The sequence below is a fragment of the Gossypium hirsutum genome, chromosome D12 (assembly GCF_007990345.1).
Source record: "Gossypium hirsutum isolate 1008001.06 chromosome D12, Gossypium_hirsutum_v2.1, whole genome shotgun sequence".
Taxonomy (NCBI): domain Eukaryota; kingdom Viridiplantae; phylum Streptophyta; class Magnoliopsida; order Malvales; family Malvaceae; genus Gossypium; species Gossypium hirsutum.
In genome coordinates this window covers 53,178,419-53,200,484 of record NC_053448.1, presented here as the reverse complement: position 1 = coordinate 53,200,484, position 22,066 = coordinate 53,178,419, and the positions used below count along the sequence as shown (strand labels likewise).

Here is a 22,066-nt window from a genome sequence, read left to right as displayed (position 1 = left end):
GATATTTTCATTCTTTACGGATAATTCTATATTCTTTCATTCTTTTGGATTTTTTTCCAAACCATCATTCATTCATAATCATATTGTAAATAATCATTCATAAATTTATACATTCTTTTGTATATTCTTCGGTGCATATTATGGGTCCTCAGATATCAATGACGTGAATGACTCTGTTACAGACCCAGATTTTTCTTTTGAGCAAGGCATGTGTTCAGAGGGATCTCAAGACTTTGAAAATGACAAAGATTGTAGCTTACCTCCGGACTTATTGAGGATGGTTGAGCAGGAGGATAGACAGATCCTACCTCTCAATGAATCATTAGGAATTCTGAGCTTGGTGAAGATTAGAATTGACTTGTCCTCAAAAATGAAGTAAGACATTGTTCAAAGAGGTCTTTATAGGATCACAACAGGATACGCCGGGTTAAGCACTGATAAAGAAATCTACACAATAACACGATGTCAAAACTTGTATGAATGATACAATTCTCTGCTGGGGTAATGCCGTTCTCGTCGATTCAGCATAGCTTTGCCCGTTGGAAGTCAAGTTTCATCCTTTCATGATATTGGATTTTATCCCGATGGAAGAGGAAGATCAAAAGTTTCCAGTTGTAGTTTTGCCCCAAAAGGCTCTATAAGGGAACTCCGATATCAGAGGAGATCCTTTGAAAGGGATAACAAGGACTTGCCTAATCCCAAGAGTTCAGATCCGATTCGAAAAAAAGGAAAAGAAAAAGAGAAAAAAATCAAAATAAAAATAAAAATAAAAAAAACAAAAAGAAAAAGAGAAATCAATCAAAGTCAAAATAAAAAATATGAAAAGCAAAGAAAAGAAAAGAAGAGGCCAAGGCAAAAACCCAAAAGGGGCGCTTTGTGACCAAATGTGGTTTTGAGTTGAAAACCCGAAAAGGGCGACTCAAATTTCGAGCAAAATGGGGCATGGACAACACCATTATCGAAGACTTCTAATGGGCATTACTTCACTATTAAGATTATTAATTACTTCATCAAATGGATAGAGGCTATTGCACGCGTCAATGTCATTATATGCCGATATAGAATTCCAGAGAGGATGGTATTGGAAAATGCATTGAACTGGAATGACAACACGATAGCTGAGGGCTGTAATCAGTTCAAAATTAGACACCACGGTTTGTCACTGTATTGCAAGACAATGAAGTTAAAAAAAGATGAAAAATGAAAATGAAAAAATGAAAAGTAAAATGGAGAGGCTAAGGGGAAAACCCGCAAAGTGCACCTTAGGCCAATGGGGATTTAAGTTGAAAACCCAAAAATGGCGGCTCAAATATTGATCAGAATGGGGCATGAGGTAATCAAAGAAACTCGAATCTTGACCAAATTAGGCATATGGTGATCTTGCTATACCTGAATCAACATGAAAGGATAGGCGACATCTTGGGGCATCGACAGAGCACTGTAGATCTCCTAAACACATGTCCAACTCAAAATGGTCTTCAGAAAGTTTGTACAGAGAAGTTCAAACTGCGATATCTGTGGCACCCAATTATCATATTATTCGTTATTCTTAGAATACATTTTTCCTTTCCAAGATATACATTCCCAATTAATTCATTTGTCGTCCTTCTTTACTATTTTCGATAATTTGTTCTTTCGAGCTATGCTCAGAACCAACTTTATTCTTATCCATTGTTATGACCATTTTTGCAAGCGTGTTGCATTGGAATAATAATTAATGGACTAATAAAACTTTCACAAAGGAAGTTTTGCATATTACTCTGAAAAGTTTCTAAATAATATAGGAGCCTGAAACAGGACTATTGTTTAGAACACACCAATTTTAAAGGTTGAAAATCTGAGAATGAATAATCTAAATTTAGAATTTCTCTTTGGATTTTGTTGTCAAATGCGTTGATTGACAAGACGCCATGTTGGTGACAAAGCTTAAATAAACAAGCAAGTGATGATCATCAGGTTATAGGAAGAGGTTACCCTGGAGAAGAAAACCTTCATGTGCACATTGGTATGACACATTGAGAATGGTGTAAGACCAAAGGGATTCAGATCCTGTATCATTGATCTGTGATAGCAGAGGATTGAGAAAAGCCAGATCTTTCTACCCTTGAATTACAGTAGGAGGAGGATGGTTCAAATTTTATGTCCCAAAATTACAAGTGGACTTAACCTTGAAGATTACAGTGGATTAAACTTGGAGGTTTACAGTAGGGGGCAACTTGGCTAAATGTTCATTCAGAAAGGCCAGTCAAGCAAGAAGGCGTCGTAGCACGTTAGTCACAAAGCCTTAATAAACTTCGAGTAATGGCAACCTAAGCGGGATCATTCTCAGAAAAATAAAATTTTGCATTCATGCAAACACCATTTACACATGTCTAGTTAGGAACATTTGATTCATTTTGATCATACCATCCTAATCACTAGGCATAATTAGGTTCATTATACATGTCATGTTCCCCAGAGAACAGATCAGTGAAGATTGAAAACAAAGCCTTGCCTCCATCGGTTGCAGTGGAGCTAGTTAAAGAAGCAGATCTTGTCTTCCTGCGTTAACAGCGAAGCAGATTGAAAACAAAGCCTTGCCTCCATCGGTTGCAGTGGATCTGGTTAAAGATAGCAGATCTTGCCTTCCTACGTTAACAGCGAAGCAGATCGAAAACAAAGCCTTGCCTCCATCGGTTGCAGTGGAGCTGGTTAAAGAAACAGATCTTGCCTTCCTGTGCTAACAGCGAAGCAGATCGAAAACAAAGCCTTGCCTCCATCGGTTGCAGTGGAGCTGGTTAAAGATAGCAGATCTTGCCTTCTTACGTTAACAGCGAAGCAGATCAAAAACAAAGCTTTGCCTCCATCGGTTGCAGTGGAGCTGGTTAAAGACGGCGAATCTTATCTTCCTAAGCAGTAGTGAAGCAGATTTAAGCCACCAGTCCTATCTCCCTAAGCAGTAGTGGAGCAGGTCGAAGATGGTAGATCCTATCTCCCTAAGCAGTAGTGGAGCAGGTCAAAGATGGTAGATCTTATCTCCCTAAGCAGTAGTGGAGCAGATCGAAGACGGCGAATCTTATCTTCCTAAGCAGTAGTGAAGCAGATTTAGGCCACAAGTCTTATCTCCCTGAGATTACAGTGGAGCAGATCACATCTAGTCTTATCTCCCTGAAGTTACAGTGGAGCAGACTAAGACCACAAACATCGTCCCTTTGAAGTTGCGGCAAAGAAGATTGAAAATACAAGTTAGATCTCCCTGAAGTGCAATGGAGTGGATTGAAGCGACAAGACACAGTGGACTGGAAGGAAGCTACTTGAAGAAAAGAAGCACCACAACAAGTCAAAACTCGGTGAGATTGGACAAAAATTGGGCTGTCTTAGTCTTTGCTCTGCTATCGTTACACGACAACGAGCAAAGAGGGGCAGCTGTACAGCCCAATTTTCAGCCCAATTACAATAATAAACAAACCCAATTTTCAGCCCAATGAACCCTAAAGCCCAAATGGCCCAAAATCTAAAATCAGTTTCAGTAAGATAGAAACCCTAGTGCCCTTGCGCCGCTGCTCCATGTGCGTCTTTGGCGCGCACCACGCCCGAGGTCTACCACCGCCTGCTGCGCCTTGCACCAAAATAGAAGCTTTCCGTCTCCGTTGACTTCATCAGGTCCTGCAAACATCAACAAAAGCAAAAGAAACAGCAACAGAGAACAGAAAAACAGCAGTGTAATCGGCTATAAGAGCCGAATCAAACAAATGTAACCTGGGGGGGCTTCATCACTGTATTTTGGGGGGATTTTTCTTTGTAAAAAACCCACATCAGAAATCAAAAAGCGATATAGAAAATTTAAAAGGTTGAATCCTTACTATTTCTTCTTGGTTTTTTTATTTATCTTATTTTGTTTTATTTTTTTCTTTGCAAATCTATTTTAAAGTAATTAAAAAAATCAAAAAAGAGAAAAGAAAAGACTCACCTGAATCGGCCCCTGAAGCCGTCGTCACCGTCGGCCCTTCGCCGTCGTCGGACGCGAGTTTAGGAAGGGGCAGAGGCTTTCCGTTTCCCCTCGTTTCCCCGTTTCGGAGCCTTGGTCTCTGAACGCGCTCCAAAGCGCTGGTGGGAGACGTCCTCGCATGGCTCCGGCCACTGGGCGGTGGGGAGGCGCTACGGCGGCGGGGCTTCTAGCCTTAGAACCCCAGCAGAAAAGGGATTCTCCCTTTTATTTTTATTTTTTTTATTTGTGTTCTTTGCAGCAAAATGAAACTGCAGAAAGCAGTAAATTTCTTAACTTTATGTTGATTGAAACGGCGCCGTCTGATGGGGGATCTGCGCATGCTTTGCCCTAATGGGTAATTTACGCATTTAATCCCTCCATCTTGCGTTGAGATGCAATACGACCCTTTATTTCTTTTAGATTTGGGCTGCAAATTTTGATTCCGTTGCAATCAGGTCCTTTGACCATGTATGGTCCTTCGCGTTGAAACGTTGCACTCTAGGACTAGGGAATATTTCCCTTTTCAATCCTTCCCTTTTCGCGCGCCTCACATTTTAATCCTTTACTCTATTTCATTTTTGATTTCAGCCCTGAGATTTCGTTTCCGTTTTGATTTAGTCCTATTATTATTATTATTATTATTATTGTTATTATTATTATTACCTATTTGTTGGTATTTATTTTATTTAAATTTTTGGTACATATATATACATGCATATATTTTTGTGATATACATACATTGTCTTATAACATATATATATACTTATATAGTTTATATACTTTACAACTTATGCACATATCTATATATCTATATACATATTTTCATTTTCCTAAATATATACATATTTATATATAATCTTTATAGTTTAAAACATACCCTTTTTTATAAATCCGTATATACATACATATTATTATTAATTTATATACATACATATCCTTTTATTTTTATAAGTATATATATTTTTATATGCACGTACATACATATTTTTGTATATCTTAATTTACATAAATATATATATATACATTTTCAATATATTTTCTAACATGTATATAAATTAACGTATTTATTTGTATACATATGTATATTTTTATTATTTTTAAGCTTTAATTTGTACATACATACTTTCTTTTATTTTTCAACATATACATGTACTTACTTTTATATGTATTTCATTATTTTCATATTCCATAGTTTTATACACCTATATATATGTACATATTTTTTATATATATGTATTTATTGTTTCTTTTATATATTAAAATATACTTTATACATTTTGTTAATTTATGTATACACGTATTTTAGTTTATGTCCATGTATATCTTTTTATATTTAAGTGTATTGATTATTTATTTATTTCATTTTCGTTATTATTTTGAATGAATGTTTAAATTGTATTCGTTTTTTTTATATTTTATTATTTTGTAAGTTTAACCGTTTATATTGATTGCTATTGCTCGTATCGCTTTTATACTTTCATATTCATTATGGTTTTGCCATGCATAAAAATATAATTTGCTTTCACTATGATTTTGTGTTTTATTTTACTCGATATAATAAATTTTTAAATGGCATTTCGTGTTTGGATTCGAGAAAAGCGTGCCCTAATGTGCTGGGTTTCGATTTCTCGTTCGACCCAAATAGCCAAATACCCTTTTTAAACTTTCAAAATAAGACCATATTGCGCATTTGGAAATTCGAGAAAACGTGCTCTAACGTGCTGGGTTTCGATTACTCGTTTGGCCAAATAGTCGAATATCTTTTCGAAATTTTAAAACGAGGCAATGTTTTGTGTTTAGAAATTTGAGGAACGTGCCCTAAGGTGCTGGGTTTCGATTTCTCGTTTAATCAAATTGCCAAATATCCTCTTGAATTTTAATCTATGCTATTCTAGTTTTTTTTAAGGATCGTATTTTAAATTTCTTTAAAGTTTTTTCGGTTTTTCGACACTAAGACATTAAGTAATCAACTAGGTACCAATTTTTGGGCGTATCGAGGGTGCTAATCCTTCCTCGTGCGTAACCGACTCCCGAACTCATTTTTTTGAATTTCGTGGACCAAACTTGTTGTTTTAATAAAATCAAATCATTTATTAAAAACAACCACTTTTCAAGGTGACCCGATCACACCTTATCAAAAAGGATCGGTGGCGACTCCCATTTTCGTTTTCATTTTCAAAAACCCAAGTCGACCTCGTTTTCCATCAAAAAAATGGTGTCAACAGTCCTAAATGAAAATTAAACTTTTCATAATAATAATAATAATTTTTTATCATATTTGTGAAAGAAAATTTAAATTTAATTTGAAAAAAATTATATTGTGGGAATAATAATTTATTTACGACTCCACGAATATGTAACAGTAAATATATAAATTAATTAACAGGTAATAATAATTAGTAATAACCATGAGTGTAACAATTTACTCTTAATCCGACTGCCGGATCTAAAATATGAGATGCCGCATTATATATATTATTGGGTTTCATTTACCAAATAAAATATGAGTCAAATATGTGTAGATACATTAGTAACTAATTTCTAATTAATAATGAGTTTATTAGAAATTAAAGTTAATATGCAAAAGTTATATATTAAGGTTATAGTCTCCAAATTGCACATATTTCGAAAAAAATCATATTTTGAGTCAATTAAATAAAGTTATTCACAATATTTGAGTCAACTCGAATAAGTAATTCGAGTTTCGAGTTCGAATAGAGTTAAATTTTACAATTCGAATTTGAATAACATATTGGTGTAAATACTCTTTTAGTCCCTATCAAGTTTGAAAATGAGCAAATTGGTCTCTCTCAACAAAAATTACAAAAAATTCAAAATAGTTTTCAAAAATTTTAAATAATTTTTAAAATTCAAAACATTTATAAAAAATTCCAAAAATTTATATACATATTTTTTAAAAATTATAAAATTTCAAAAATATATATATATGAAAATTTTAAAAATTCTCTAGAATAATAATTTTAGAGACCTAAACAAGTTAATTAATGATTCAAGCTTATATTATTATTATTATTTTGCTTTGAAAAAGTTTTCATTTATATATATGGTTTCAAATTTATATGTTCTAACATGAAATTAATTATATTGTAATAAGATTTTAATTTGATATGTTTAATTTTTTTAATTTAACTCCAATAATTTCACTCTATTCGAATATCAATTCATTCAAATCGGTTCGAAAAAAATTTAAATCGAATTAAGATGATAAAATAAAGCTCGTCAACTTGAAACTTTTTTCACTCAATTCAATCAAATGCTCACCCCTACTTTTAACATTCTATTTTTAGGTATACACTTCCACATCTAACTTTTACTCTTGATGATTAGATATACCAAATCCTAATTTATTATTTCATAGCTTTACTATTCTAACAAGCAACATCCAAGTCTCATCAGGTAACAATTCATATTCTCTCTTTCTTTGAATTGATTGTTCTAAAAAAAATTATGGATTTAACAGGTGAATAATGCTTTTTATTAGTTGGCTTTGGAACTTTTTAACCACATTACTGGGAAGAAACTTTCTTTGCATCTGCGTCTCATCTCTTCTTATCCCAATTTTAATTTTCTCAGATTTCAATTTTGAATTCTAGTTCCAGTCATGATTTCTTGGGACCGCCTCGTCGTCTATGTCATGCAGTAGTGAGATTGCTTGAGGAGAAGACCAATACAAGTTTGAGAGGAGAGAAGAGATGCCCAACCTTCTACATTAAATTAATGGAATGGGTTTGTTCTTTAGGAGGCCGGGCCTAGTAATTGGAGCATTTGTTTGGATTATCGGTAATAGCCTTCTCTCTTCATTGTTAATTCAAAACCCCACCGTCCTACATTACGATTAAAAGTCAAAAGTCAAATTTTTTTAAGTATATAAATTAACCAAAAACCCTAAACCCTAAAATCAAAAGAAGATATATAAATTTCAAAATAAATGCTAATCAACAACACGTAAACTAATTTATATGCCTCGATGTTAATATAAAACATGAAGGCCACTTAGCATCTCCATATCTTATTCTGAACCCAAATTGTCACTGCTTGTGCACAAGTAAAAAAGATGTACCGCTCATGGAACCACAATCTTGTAAAGAATCAATATTAGATTATAAGAAAGAATAAAACTGCAGTTGCTGAACAACTATCGAATATCTATCTCGTAAGAAAACCAAACCAGCAAAAATGGGTGAAGATAAGCATCTTCTTAACAAGATAAAAGGGAACTTCTTCATGTAAGAAAATCATACATCGACGGTTGCTGCTTCTTCAAGTAAAAGAGTCTTTGCCAGCTTTCCCAACAGATCAGAATACTCCTGGAATGGAGACCTTGTGAAATGTGTCTCTTTCCAGAAATCTGGAGTCAAGAATCCATACCCTTTCAGGAGACACTCAAAGGTCGCCTGCAATCACGTTTGCATGAGCAATGAGTAATCAGATATCACTAATAACCCAATAAGTATCTCTCCATCGCCATTCAGCAAATAAACATTAAAGCACACTAGTTTCTCAAAAATCAGGAAAAGAATATATGGTTGGTTGGTCACTGCTAGCACATGTTCAGGAAAAGAAGAAAGCCAATATCATTGATGGAAATCATCTATAACTCATTTCACAAACACGAAAAGGAACATAATGCATTAGTGACCAATGCTACTCGGACTTGACATTGGGTGTTGGTTACACATGCACCGAATAACACAGGCATACTCATTTCTAAATTTTCAATGTTGGAGCATCATATTCCCATACCCATGCTTTAACAAGGGTTAAACACGACTATCAAAGATATCTATCCAATCAATTCAATACATAAACCTCATAATATGTGATTCAGATCATTAAAACAATCCAGAATAAATCAAACATACCATTAGTATCAAAGCATCAAATACTAACCAGCTATCCTAAAGTTCAAGTGTAGGAACTAAAACATGTAACAAGCATTTCCATATAGATCTAACTGAAACCATAAACAATGCTAGATAACAATAACACATTATAGAGACAAACTTATATACCTTGACAAAGTTACCAAGGGTCTTAGTAGAACCCCTTGAAAAAGTAAAAACATCTTCAATCCCAGCAAACTGAAGCACCTTCTTGGGCACCCTCGCCGCCACAATCCCCGCACCTCTTGGAGCCGGGACCATCCTAATGGAAACAGACCCACATTTTCCGGTAACCTTACACGGCATATGAGGTTTTCCAATCTTGTTCCCCCAGTACCCTCTCCTCACAGGTATGACCGACAACTTCGCCAATATTATAGCCCCTCTTATAGCAGTGGCAACTTCTTTGCTACACTTGACACCCAGTCCAACGTGTCCCTTTCCGTCACCGACGACGACGAAGGCCTTGAAACGCGTGCGCTGTCCAGCGCGTGTTTGTTTCTTGACGGGAGTGATCTTCATGACCTCGTCTTTCAGCGATGGGCCGATGAGTTGGTCGATGATTTGTACTCTTTGATGGGGAGGGAGTGGAGGTAGATTTACTCGAGGGATGTGATTTCCCTAATTTTGACTAAGCGGCCGAGTTTTGTCACCGGAACCCATTTTTCCTCTTCGTCCCTACGGCCACGACGCCTGCCTCTTGGGCCACGGTCGGATCTTCCGCCGCCAAATCCACGCCTGAAAGTAGGGGTGTTCATTCGGTTAACCGACCGGTTAACCGACCCGAAATAACATTAACCGAATTAACCGACCTTTCAAAATCTTTAACCGTTAACCGAACCGAAATTTTTTCGGTTAATTCGATCGGTTTACCAAATTAACCGAAAATTATATGTTTTTTATTTTTGGTTAAAAATTAATCGAATTAACCGAATTACCCGAATTAACTGAATAAACCGAATTGAATCCCTACATAATTAAATTATTTTTAGACTTTTAGACTTCAGTTTTAGTTTTAGTTTTAGAATTTTATTTTTATTTATTAAATTATTTGTAATTTTTATGATTGGGCTGGGTTGAATACTTGAGTTTGGATTGGGTTTAGGTGAATAGTGGGCCTATTTATATATTATAATTTTATTTATTAATTTTTTTGGTTAAACCGAAAAAAATCGGTTAACCGACCGATTTCGAACCGAATTAACCGTTAACCGAAAAATCAAAAAATAATTAACCGACCCCTGACCGATTAACCGAATTCGGTCAGTTAACCGAATTTTTTTTAGTTTTACCCGAATTTTGCACACCCCTACCTAAAAGCGCCACGTTCTCCGCCTCTTTTCGCCATATGTTTTTTGTTAGGCTTTGAAGCTAAAAAGAGTGGGAGAGATCACTAATCACAGGAGAAAACGAGAGCGGCTAGGGTTAAAATTTTTGGCGCTAAGGTTTAATAGTAGATTTGTCAACAGGTCGGATTCTCGTTCAGCCCGATTTAATTTAGAGATAATTATTTATAATCTGAATATAATTTTAAATTATTATTTGCATTTATTCAAAGTTAATTATATATCTCCAATATAAAGTCTCTGATGATAGTTAATTTTAGAAATTAAAAATTAGTTTAAAAATAATAAATTAAGAAATTTTGGTTAAAATATACTCTAAGTCCTTATATTTTTCATAAATTTAAAAGTTAATCCCTCCACCTTTATTTAAGGTCTAAACAAAATAGAACTCAATATATATACACACTAGTGTGAGTTTAAACTGTTTGCTTCAATGTCTCGGATCAAGTCTTGCCATCGTCTCTTTTTCACCTCTAACTCATTCAAGAAATGGTTCTTCTCCCTCAAATGAATCTGCAAACCACTCTTGTCTATGCACCAAGTACCACACCATCTGCATCTCTTCTGCCCACGATTTTGCGCTCCATCGCCGCCATTCCCAGCCTGTCCTTCCTTTCTTAACTGCTCCTGGTGCTTCTTCCCATTGAAATGCAGGTGAAGCAAATCTTTGCTTGGGCAACCAATGCCACATAATTCACATTTCAGCTCCTCTCCTATGTCACCTTCAACTGTTGCTACTTTCCCCTGCATTTTCTTGTGCTTTTTGCCTGCTAAGTGTTGCTTCAACGCATTAGCATCGACGCACCATATGTTGCACAATTCGCATCTCGGTTTCGGGTTTTCCATTTCGCAATCTTCATCACCATCTTTCCTACCAAATTTTAGTTCTTGAAGCTTGACTTTGTGTTTTTCATTTAGGTGGTTTTTGTAGTTGAGAGAACATGAGCAAGGCACTTGGCACACCTCACAATAAAAATGGATTAACTGTTGAGGTGCGTTCTTGCTCGATGATTCCAATTGCTTTATTCCGGAACAGCTATTCAGCCTTGGACAAGGATTTTTGTTTGGCTGGCATTCAAAGTGTTCAGTGATGTTAGTTGCTCTTTCTCAGACCGCCTTGGACTGAAATTCGGATTCGGTCCCCAAGGGTTCCGACTTGGATATTGCATCTGAGATGACAAACCATTCGACTTTGTAAATTAAGACCGTAACCAAGCAGAAAATCATTCAATGTTTAAAGCAGTTTTTGCTGGTAGCTTTATTCAATGTCACAAAGGAGACCAAAAGCGGTTGTAGTAAATACTGAAATTTGAGCTATGGATGCCAAGAACAATTGCATGAACTAACTAGACTAACTCTGGGCTTTTCCTTTACAAATCAATGATTCTATATTAAGAACATTTTCGAGAAAGAAAGCAATCAACTAGAGAGAACTATTGATGTCTACAAGATGTTAAGATTTAGACTCAAGACCTGCTAGATGCCACATTTTAAGAGAAGCAATTAGACTCAAGACCTGCTAGACCCTCTAAATACATGAAATTCTTGAAAAAGATTGAAGATATCTATGCACATACACGGCCTGATCCTAACACCAGAACCCGACCCGAGTAATATGTTATTGAAAATTAGACGAGCTCTCACCTGCATTGCCACGGTTTCATCTCCATAATCAACACATGGTTGACATTGCAACTCTTCAATCTTCCTTTTCTTTGCCAGCGCCCTCCTCTCTTCCATTTCTTTTCCAATTGTATTATTCTCTGCATCATTTTTTTTCACTGTGTAAGCTTTGAAGCTCTGTAAACCTTTTTTAATGGCAAAATATATGTTTCAATATTTTGCACAAAAATTCTCAAAATACAGATCGTCAATTAAAGATGGTGTTATTCAATCCACAAAACACAAAGACGGAATTAACAATAACAAACAAACAAAAACACTAGAAATAACACTTCGTTTTTTCTTCAATTACTAAGTGATTAATATCCATGTTCAAGACTCACGAAAATCTTGACAAAAATAGAAGATGAAGGCAGATTAGCAATATGAAAGGTTACCCTCTTGATAATACTGAAAAGAGAAATCAGAGTTTGATCAAAGTTTGCATCTTTGCATTTCTTTGGAAGTAGCAAAATTTTTGCTTAATTATGGCACAACAAAAGTGTGGGTATCAGATACTGTACCGACCAATATGTGCAGGCAGCAATGAACCAGGACAGATACAATTTGATTAATATATATTTTATTAATATTTTCTCTCACCCAAATACTAATACCATTATTGGCCACATTTGTACCATTACAATTAGGATAAACTATTAAAATAGTCATTTTATTTTACTCAGGTTACATTTTAATCATTTATATTTAAAATATTACGTTTTAGTCACTTACGTTATCGTGTTATAACATTTTAGTCACCGAGTCGTTTAATTGCCATTAACAGTGTAACGGTAAGCTGATGTGACATATTAAATCACAAAAATTTTAGGTTAAATTCTACAATTAATCCCTATATTTTTTCATTTTGAACAATTTAATTTTTTTTTCTTTTATGTTCTTTTAACTTTCTTCTTTTTTCTTCATTAAATTGTTCAAAAGATAAAAGTATAGGACTAGTTTTAACAAATAGAAAACATAAAAAATTACGTTAAAAAAATGAAAAAGGGAGGAAAACAGAGGGAGAAGCAGAAGAGAATGGAAAATAAAAAAAAACAAGAAAGTTAAAAAAATATAAAAGAAAAAAATTAAATTGCTCAAAACGAAAAAATATGAGAATCGATTGCATAAATTAACCAAAGATTTTTGTTTGAAATGATGAATTAACGTGCCGCATCAGCTTACCGTTACACCGTTAATGGTTCAGTGACTAAATCATAACATTTCAAATATAAGTGACTAAAATGTAACTTGAAGTAAACAAAAGTGATTATTTTGGTAATTTACCCTTGCAATTATCTCTGAAAATATAGGGAAAATTTTAACCATACATATCTATGTTAAAGACTTGCTTTTGAATCTGAGTAACCAAAAGGCAAAGTCAGAAAATTTCCCATTTTAAGGACCAGTGCTCCCTATGAGTAACCAAAAAATGTTGTTATGTTCTGTTTCAGTCTTGTTTACTCTAAAATTCATCCCTAAAAACAAGCAAAGAAATGAAGGTAATTGCTAAAGTTGTTCATGAAATTGCTTGGAACAAAAATTTGATTTCATTCTTTGTCAACATTGATGAATGGAGAAATCCCTTTACAAGAAGAATCAGTACATGAAAATATACGTGTATTTAAACCTGTTTACTATTTTGTATACCCCTTTCACATACCAACACTATGAACACTTGAGATTTTGACCGTTACTGCTTGTTATTCTAATTAGCATAGCTAGCACCTCTTTCATGTTTGGTCTAGCTTGTGGAGCTTCTGCTGTGCATTGGACCCCGACTCGAAGCAGCTCGCACATCTCCTCCGCACCATCAGCTAGCCCTGATCCGAAAAGCACAACCGGTATCACAGCTCGGCCTAACCCGTTTCGGCCATTTCCCATCATACGTCTGGCCCATTCAACCAGGCATTCTTCCCCTCCATCCACTGCTCGCCTTCCAGTTGCTAGTTCCATTGCTAATACCCCATAACTGTACACATCACCTTTTGTAGTAGCTTGCCAAGTTTGCCCGTATTCCGGTGCTACATAACCAATAGTTCCTGCTACGATAGTGCTCACATGGCTATCTCCGACGTCGACAAATCTAGCCAAACCGAAATCCGTGACTCTTGCGGTCCCATCTTTATCTAGCAGGACATTGCTGGCCTTGACATCTCTATGCACGATTGCAGGGTAGCATTCATGATGTAGGAACACTAATGCTCTTGCAATATCAACCGCCACATCAATCCTTCTCCGCCATGTGAACCACAACCGATCCGATATAATGTCCTCGAGGCTCCCACCTTCCATATACTCATAAACCAATATTTTCTCTAAGCCATCAAGGCACCAGCCATATAGTGTTACAAGGTTAGGGTGTGGCCAACCAAAGCTATTGCCACTAAGTACCTCCATCTCAGCCCGGAACTCCCTTTCACCCTGGATTCCTTCTCGTTGTAGCTTTTTCACTGCCACTTCTCTCCCATCTGACAATACACCTCGGTACACCGTTCCAAATCCTCCCTTTCCGATAATCCTGTTCTCCGAAAAATTGCCTGTAGCCTTCAAAATATCTGCATGCGTGAAAGCTGTTTTGTCCAAACGGATGACCTTGACAGTATCTGATAACCATGGTGATGACCCTCCAGAGCTCGAAGCTAGTTCATGTCGATATTTAATATCCTGTAAGAGATATCCGTGTGGTTCTTCTGGACCTTTCACCAAAACGCAAGCTACGAGCGTTAGAACCCCAAAAACAAAAAAGGCCAGTATCAAAGATAACAACGCCAAGAACACAGCCAACTTGGCAGATCTTTTATGCATTGAATTGTACTTTTGCGGGCGAGATGTTCCATTGTCGATAAAATCCGGAACATCGAGAAGCGGATCCCCGAGGTAAGACTCTTTCTCGAAGGTAGCCAATTGACCGGTTGCCGGAATTACACCAGAAATGAGCGGATTGTATGAAATGTTGAACTTGCTCAGCTCAGTCAAGTTGTTGAAGCTCGTTGGAAATATGCCAGAAAAGTTATTGAATGACAAATCTAGATTCAGTAAGCATTTCATATTACCAATCTCATCTGGAATTTCTCCTGAAAATCGGTTTCGGGTTATGTTTAGGACTACAAGCGGCAACTGTCCGATGTTTGCAGGCAGTTTACCATTGAGGTCATTGAAACCAAAGTGAAGCATACTGAAATTCTGCATCATGCCGATATCTAAAGGGATCTGACCCGACAACTGATTCCCACTAAGTTGCAAATAACCCGAGATTTGATCTGTCCTCACTGTTGAACCTGCGGTGCATACTTGGAAAATTCCATGTCCTTTAAGCAACTGATCCCATAAGCTTCTGCAAGTTTTCTTAGTGAGAATTGTATACACAAAACTGAAAGGTGGATAATCTGCTGGTATCCACCTCTTCATTGACAAGCACTCACCCGAACCAGGAATTATCCGGTCATTTCGTAGCCTGTTCGACTCGAAAGTTTGGGTAGCATTTCTCCCAATCTTAGCCAACTCTGGAGGGATTTCCCCAGAAAGTTGATTGTTGGCAAGGTTTAGCCATAACAAGCTACTGCAGTTTCCAATCTCAGGTGGAATGTCACCCGTAAGAGAGTTGTTTGCAAGCATCAACCACAAGAGAGTGCTCAGTTTTCCAAGGGCTAGTGGAATCGATCCTGTAAGCTGGTTGAAGGAGAGATCAAGGGCTTGTAACTGAGGCAAGTTACCATACTCAGGTGGTATACCACCTGTAAACTGGTTGTAAGCCAACGTCAAGAAATTCAAGCTCTTCATGTCAGAGATTTCAATAGGTAAAGGACCAGAGAAGTTGTTGAAACTCAGGTCTAAACGTGAAACCTTTGGCAATTTGAGAATGCCGGAAGATATAATCCCTCCCGTGTATGCATTTCCGTGTAACAAAAGGAACTTCACCTGTGTGAACCTCCCAAAAATCTCTTGTATCTTCCCACCAAAGTTGTTCTTGCTTAAATCCAAAAAAGCCAAGTTTGTGAGGTTCAATAAGGATTCTGGTATTACATTAGAAAAGCTGTTTTTCCCCAAGAACAAGCCTTCCAGACTTGAAATCATTCCGATCTCCGATGGAATTTTCCCCGTAAAATGGTTTCCCCATAAGTTCAACACAGCCAAATTCTTGCAGTTAGAAATCTCCCCTGGAAGCTGACCCTCTAAGTTGTTTTCTGAAAGGTCCAAAACCTGCAAACTACAATTGTTTGTGAACATTGATCCCGAAAGTGCCCCGGAAACGGAATTTTCAGAAACCGAATACTCGACAAGCCTTGCAAATCCACTCCATATTTGGCCAACAAAATTATTGGAACTCAAATCCAAATACTGCAGATTCCAGCATTCATCAAAGCACTTATCTATGGTACCACTGAAATTATTAGTTGAAAGGTTTGCAATAACCAATCTCTTGCAAATTGCTGGGAAACTAACTTCAATATCCCCTTCAATCCTCCTATTCATAGACAAATCGAGCTTCTCTAAACTATTCAACCCTGTCAACTTCAGCTCTCCTTCTAGGATATTATGTGATAAGTTAAGGTATACCAGGCTGCTGCATCGGTTCAGATCCTCTGGAATCGCTCCACCGATGGTGTTTCCCGAGAGGTCGAGTTCTCGGAGTTCAGTTAAGGCCGAGAATTGATTGAACATATCCCCGGAAATATTGTTGTCAGAAAGGTTTATACCAATGACTCTTTGGCCATCAGGGGAACATGAGACACCGTACCACTGACATGGTGTTGAGTTTCTGGTATCCCACTCCGAGTACCGTCCTCGGTTTACACGATTCTGTTCTTCCAGGTATGATTTCAGCTTCAGCAGAACATGTTTGTCCGTGTCTAAAGAATCCCCAGCAGCAACAACAGTGCCTGCAAAGCAAATTTCAGAAATTTTGCAAATTAAGCAATAAGAGACAACCTTGCTTAAATAACTCCAAACATGTGGTGATCAAAAAACCAGAACAGCTGAAATAAAATTGTAATAAAGTCAACCGAATCATCCTTGAAAAACACAAAAATCATTTCATTAACAGCAAATAAACATAAAAGTAAAAGCTACCCATCAAAGAATTTCGTTCATGTATAAGGAAAACAATATCAAATGCAAGTTTTCAAGCTCGTCAAACACCAAATAAGCATCTAATTGAACCAGAACCAAAAACTGATAAATAAAAAAAAGATTAAAAGTACCAACATACCTGTAATCAGGAGGATTAAGAACATAAAGAAAGTGAAGCGCCATGAAAAAGCTTGGTTCTTCTTCTTCTTCATCTTTGTCAGCAAAGTTTTACCATAGCAGTAATGAGCTGCTTAAACACCCATCAAAGAAAAACAAAGGTCAGTTGAATAACACCAGCGCCTGCACTTAAGAACATAGACCAAGCTTTGAAGAAACGTTTCCCAACAGTAATGTTTCTAAAACATTGTTTAATTAATGTTAATTAGGAAATAAACTTAATATTAATCAAATTCCTTTTTTCTGGTTTAGCGCTGTGATGTTATTTGCTGAGAAAATGAGAGGCAATTGAAGCAAGGGGCTGGTGAGCCGCCCATGTTGACTGGCTCAGGCCTTGGGGTTTGACCATGGACTCAAAGACTCAACAAGAAGCCATATAGAAGGAACCTGAAGCATAATTTCTTTCCTCCTAGATTCGGATTATTTGTTCGTGTTGTTTGTATTTGACCAAACCAACTCCTTTTCCCAAACAAAATTTGGAAATTTATCACTGTTTTTGTTAGTTGGTATATTTCTTTTTAAGTCACATCAATTATATACCTATTCTTATATTCAATACTTACTTCCCCGATTAATCAAGCACCGATTTAATTCGTAATTCAATTTCATTAAAAATTTATTAAAATTTATTTTTTACAAAATAATTTGTATTATTATAATGCTGTTTTTATATTTTATATTATGGGTTTGTTTTAATCTTGTATAAATAAAGGGAAAACATCTACTTACCTTACACCAACAAAATTAAACTAGTTTTATTATTTTTTACATCATTAATATTTTAACAATTTAACTATTAATAATTTATCTAAATATAATTATACATCTTCTTAGCCTAGTGACATAAACATGAGAGCTCGAATTCAAAGCCTAATTATTAAAAAGACACTTAATATAATTATACTTAGGATGTAAAATTAGTTTTACACTCGTATAAATAGATGACTAAAATTACATAATATTTTATTTAGTTTTTATATAATTGCAACTAAAATTACATTTTTGTATAATTTTTAATTAATATATATTATACATAATATTTTTCATCCCAGGATCCTATGATCTAATAATACTTATATCATCTTTAATTTTAATTATACAAAATAATTTAACTAAATTCCAGATTTTCTTTTTAATATTCAACCTACATTCCAACGTTAATACGAAATATCATCCATTTAAATCCAAATAGCATATAAGAATTTTGATATGTGAAATAAAATATTGAGATAAATGATGTGATTAAAGTGTAACAAGGAAAAATATTGATTTAATAGGATTAATTAGTGAATATTGAATTTTTATGACAAAAAGGGACTAAATTGAAAAGTTATGAAAGTTTATAAGAAAATATTTGATAAGTGAAGAATGTAGTAGAGAATGTAACATTTCGGTGCTTTGACCCAATATTCGGGTCGAGTATGGAGGTGTTACAGTGAATAGAGCCTTATCAATTTGAAAAATGTCTTACGGAAAAAAACTAATAAGACATTTTACAGGAATAAGAGAATAATTTTACGTTGACTAGAAAGTCTTTTACGTTGATCATCCTATTTTACATGAAACAAATATCAGAAATGACTAAAAATATTTTCCCTAAATACTTTTACATTGAAACAAAGAGAACTTAAATTTTCGCTTTGGAAATTGCATGACAGCACTTTTTGAAAACTCCAATTTTAACCTGAAATTATAACAATTTTATTCTTTGAAGAAAACAAAGAAATAACAAATTTATTCAATTTTATAGACTGCTATTTTTTATTAAAAAATATGTACAATTTTGAAGAATATATTCGACCTGATTTCTCTCATAGAACGATGCATTGCATGCATTTATCATGAATGCATTTATTATGAGAATATTATATAAGTTCTTTTTAATTTCTTTTTTATTGTTGTGACTCGTGAGCATATGAAAATCAAAAGGATATATAAATGTATGTAATATATATTTTAATAATTTTATTATAAATTTCGATTATATCTGTTTTATTTTATGTAATATTTAGAATTATTTATAACCCCTCTTTAACTTATAAGTAGAAGAATAATGCGCATCAACGCACTTAAACTCACGTTCTTCTTGCATTAACAACAATACCCATATCAATTGAGTTAAAACCCAATAGACAAAAATAATATTTTCTTTAAATTATTATTTATTCCCACGATATTGGTCAAAAACAAAAGGAATCCAATAATAATAATAACATACCTAAGTAAGCTGTAAGAATTGAACATTCAACCTTTTGAGTGTGATAAAATTAACTTCATTCTCCCTATTCACTCTTTCTGTCCTTTTAAATTTATTCATATAAATAAAATAGATTAAATTAGCAAATTCCAGTGTCATTAATTGGTTGATCAAACATCTCAACCATTTAATAATGGAAATAGTTTGTTCATCGTGTGAAATCAATGTGGACTCCATTATAAGACCATTATTATATATTTTATATACAAGTTTTTATCTCAATACATTTGTATATTTATGTCATTTTCAATGTTACAAAAGTGAGAGGGACTTGTTATATATATATAGCATTATTTATAATGCATAAACTATTTTGGTTGCTTAGTCAAAGCCATCTTAGTTTAATTAATTAATTAATTAGGGCAAAATTTTTAATTAATCAGAGTGGTCCTACTTAGAAGGTCACCTTCATATTTATCATTGAAAAAATATTTAATTTGGGTTCTTTGTGCATGACATATTTTCTAGACTAGTCTTAGCGATAGTAACATTTTGCATGTCTACATTTTGGAAAGAACTATACGAAAGCTCTAGATTTTTTTTTATGACAACAAAACCAAGGCTTTTGGTATAGAATATTACTTTTGTTTTTTTTTGTTTTTTTTTTGACAATTTAGTATGTTTTAAAAACAGTGGCAAATTCAAAAATATGATTTAGGGGCAAGGATGAACTCAGAATGTTTTTTTGGGAGTAAAATTAAATTAAACTTTTAGATGATTAAATCAAATTTTTATCATTTTTGGTGGACAAGTACAATTTTATCATTACTAATTTAAAATTTTATAAATATAAAAGGCCTGAAAAAAATTATAAATATATCTTCATGTATATCACTATTGAAAAAAAAAGGCTTAGTGTAATATCTGAGTTATTCTTTTTAGTAATTAAAATTATGATTTTTTTTATCAAGTAATTCAACTCGACGTACGCATTATTGAATAAAAATGTGACATGTATTTTATTTTTTATCAACATTATTTGAAGTGCCTATCTATTTATTATATTTTAGCACTTCAATTATTTATGCTTAGATGACTCCAAACTATGATGAATGGTATGTAAACAAAATTAGTTAATTTTGAAAACAACTTTGTAAATATTCATTTCTTTTTATCAAACTAAAGCTTGATTTACTTAAAATTATAATTAATTTCTATACATACATACATACATACATGGAGGCTTAAGTATGCAAATTTCCAAGCTAAACCTAATAAAAAGTATATTAGCTTTCACGATCGATTCAATACTTTTTGTTCTTAAAATAATAGAACATTAGTTTAATATTAAAAGTAGTTGATAATTAAAAAATTATTTACTGGTTTGGCTTTTAACTACAAAAAAAAAAAAGAGAGAGAGAGAGAGGTTAAAGGCTTTAATTTTTTAAAAATATATTAAAAAAGTTATTTACAAATCCAGTCCAATTTCTTATCAACTTTTTTTTACCAGATTATGTAGGTACCTAATAGTATCCAGTCATCGAATCAAACATATCACCTATTCTTAATTCAACTTCATTTATTGCTGTGTTTGGCACACCACCAGTGAGATAGAAACCTCAAAATCTTATTTTCCAAAATAAGGGAAATTATCTATTGACCCTTTCAATTTTTTTAATTATTTTTTTTGTTTTTAATATAAGTATATTTTTCATTTTTATTTAATATAAATAACATAATCCTAATATATTATTATCTAATATAATATAAATATTCGTTATAATTAAAATTTTAATATGAATAATTTTTATTCATAATTTAGCACAAATATATCTTATACTTATAGTTTATTATTTAATTTGTAAAATGTTTTGATATTTTATTTATATATACTCATTTTAATTTAATGGATTTAAAAGCCATTTTCTATTCTCATCTCATCGCCACGGTTGCATTTGAATCCAAACGCATATCTCACCTTTGATTTTAATTTCACTACTGTAATACTCAATTTCACTCCTACAGTAACTCATATTACTATCATACATGACAAAAGAATTATGATATAATTATATTTTATCAGCCAAACACGTCTATGGAACTCAAAATAATAACACTTTCCATTTACTATGTGGTATCTAAACACGCCCTAAAAATATTAAAAAGTTGCAAAAAAATTAAGATAAATTTGGCTCATATTTGATTTTAAAATATTTCATTTAAACTCGATTTAATTAATTAATTAGTTAATTTTTTTAATGTCTACTTCTAACCATAACTTTAAAGGCAACATCATGGGATTTGGTAGGGCCTTGGCCCTTTAAAATGGAAATTTTCATTTTTTGGCATTTTAAAAATTATAAATTTTTAAATTAGTACATGGTAACATAGCATTTTGATTCTCTAAAAAAGATAAAATTTTGATTTAATCCGTTAAAATATTATAAATTATAAGTTATTAAAGTGATGAAATTGCATTTTATCTCTTATAAAAATATACAATTCTACTCTAAAAAAATCCAAACTTTATTTCTACATAATTCCTAACCCTTAAATAAAAGGAAAATCGTACTTCGAGCACATTCCTTCTTGTTATTGTAACACTAATGGTATGAATTAAACCAAAACTCATTCCACGATTACTCAAATTTTTTTTTTATAAAAGTTGATATGTTATTTATATATTTATATCCTTTTCATATGTTATCCCATAATAATTATAATATTTTTATATAAATTT

The 22,066-nt window shown here is 33.7% G+C and overlaps 2 protein-coding genes and 1 pseudogene across 2 annotated transcripts; all 3 read right to left on the bottom strand.

Annotated features, from left to right (window-relative positions):
- Positions 1 to 7,413: 7,413 nt before the first annotated feature.
- LOC121224233 (40S ribosomal protein S2-2-like) lies at positions 7,414 to 9,706 on the bottom strand (annotated as a pseudogene).
- Positions 9,707 to 10,514: 808 nt separating this feature from the next.
- LOC121224231 (zinc finger RNA-binding protein) lies at positions 10,515 to 12,271 on the bottom strand. The gene is made up of 2 exons (XM_041107120.1): positions 11,862 to 12,271; positions 10,515 to 11,386 (listed from the first exon to the last, which is right to left on the bottom strand). Exon 2 carries the CDS (start codon positions 11,061 to 11,063, stop codon positions 10,623 to 10,625), a length of 441 nt encoding a protein of 146 aa, XP_040963054.1. The 5' UTR covers positions 11,064 to 11,386; positions 11,862 to 12,271; the 3' UTR covers positions 10,515 to 10,622.
- A 1,139-nt stretch (positions 12,272 to 13,410) lies between these two features.
- LOC107951255 (probable LRR receptor-like serine/threonine-protein kinase At1g74360) lies at positions 13,411 to 17,613 on the bottom strand. The gene is made up of 2 exons (XM_016886240.2): positions 17,092 to 17,613; positions 13,411 to 16,762 (listed from the first exon to the last, which is right to left on the bottom strand). The coding sequence occupies exons 1-2, from the start codon at positions 17,162 to 17,164 to the stop codon at positions 13,548 to 13,550; spliced, it is 3,288 nt and encodes a 1,095-aa protein (XP_016741729.2). The 5' UTR covers positions 17,165 to 17,613; the 3' UTR covers positions 13,411 to 13,547.
- Positions 17,614 to 22,066: the final 4,453 nt, after the last annotated feature.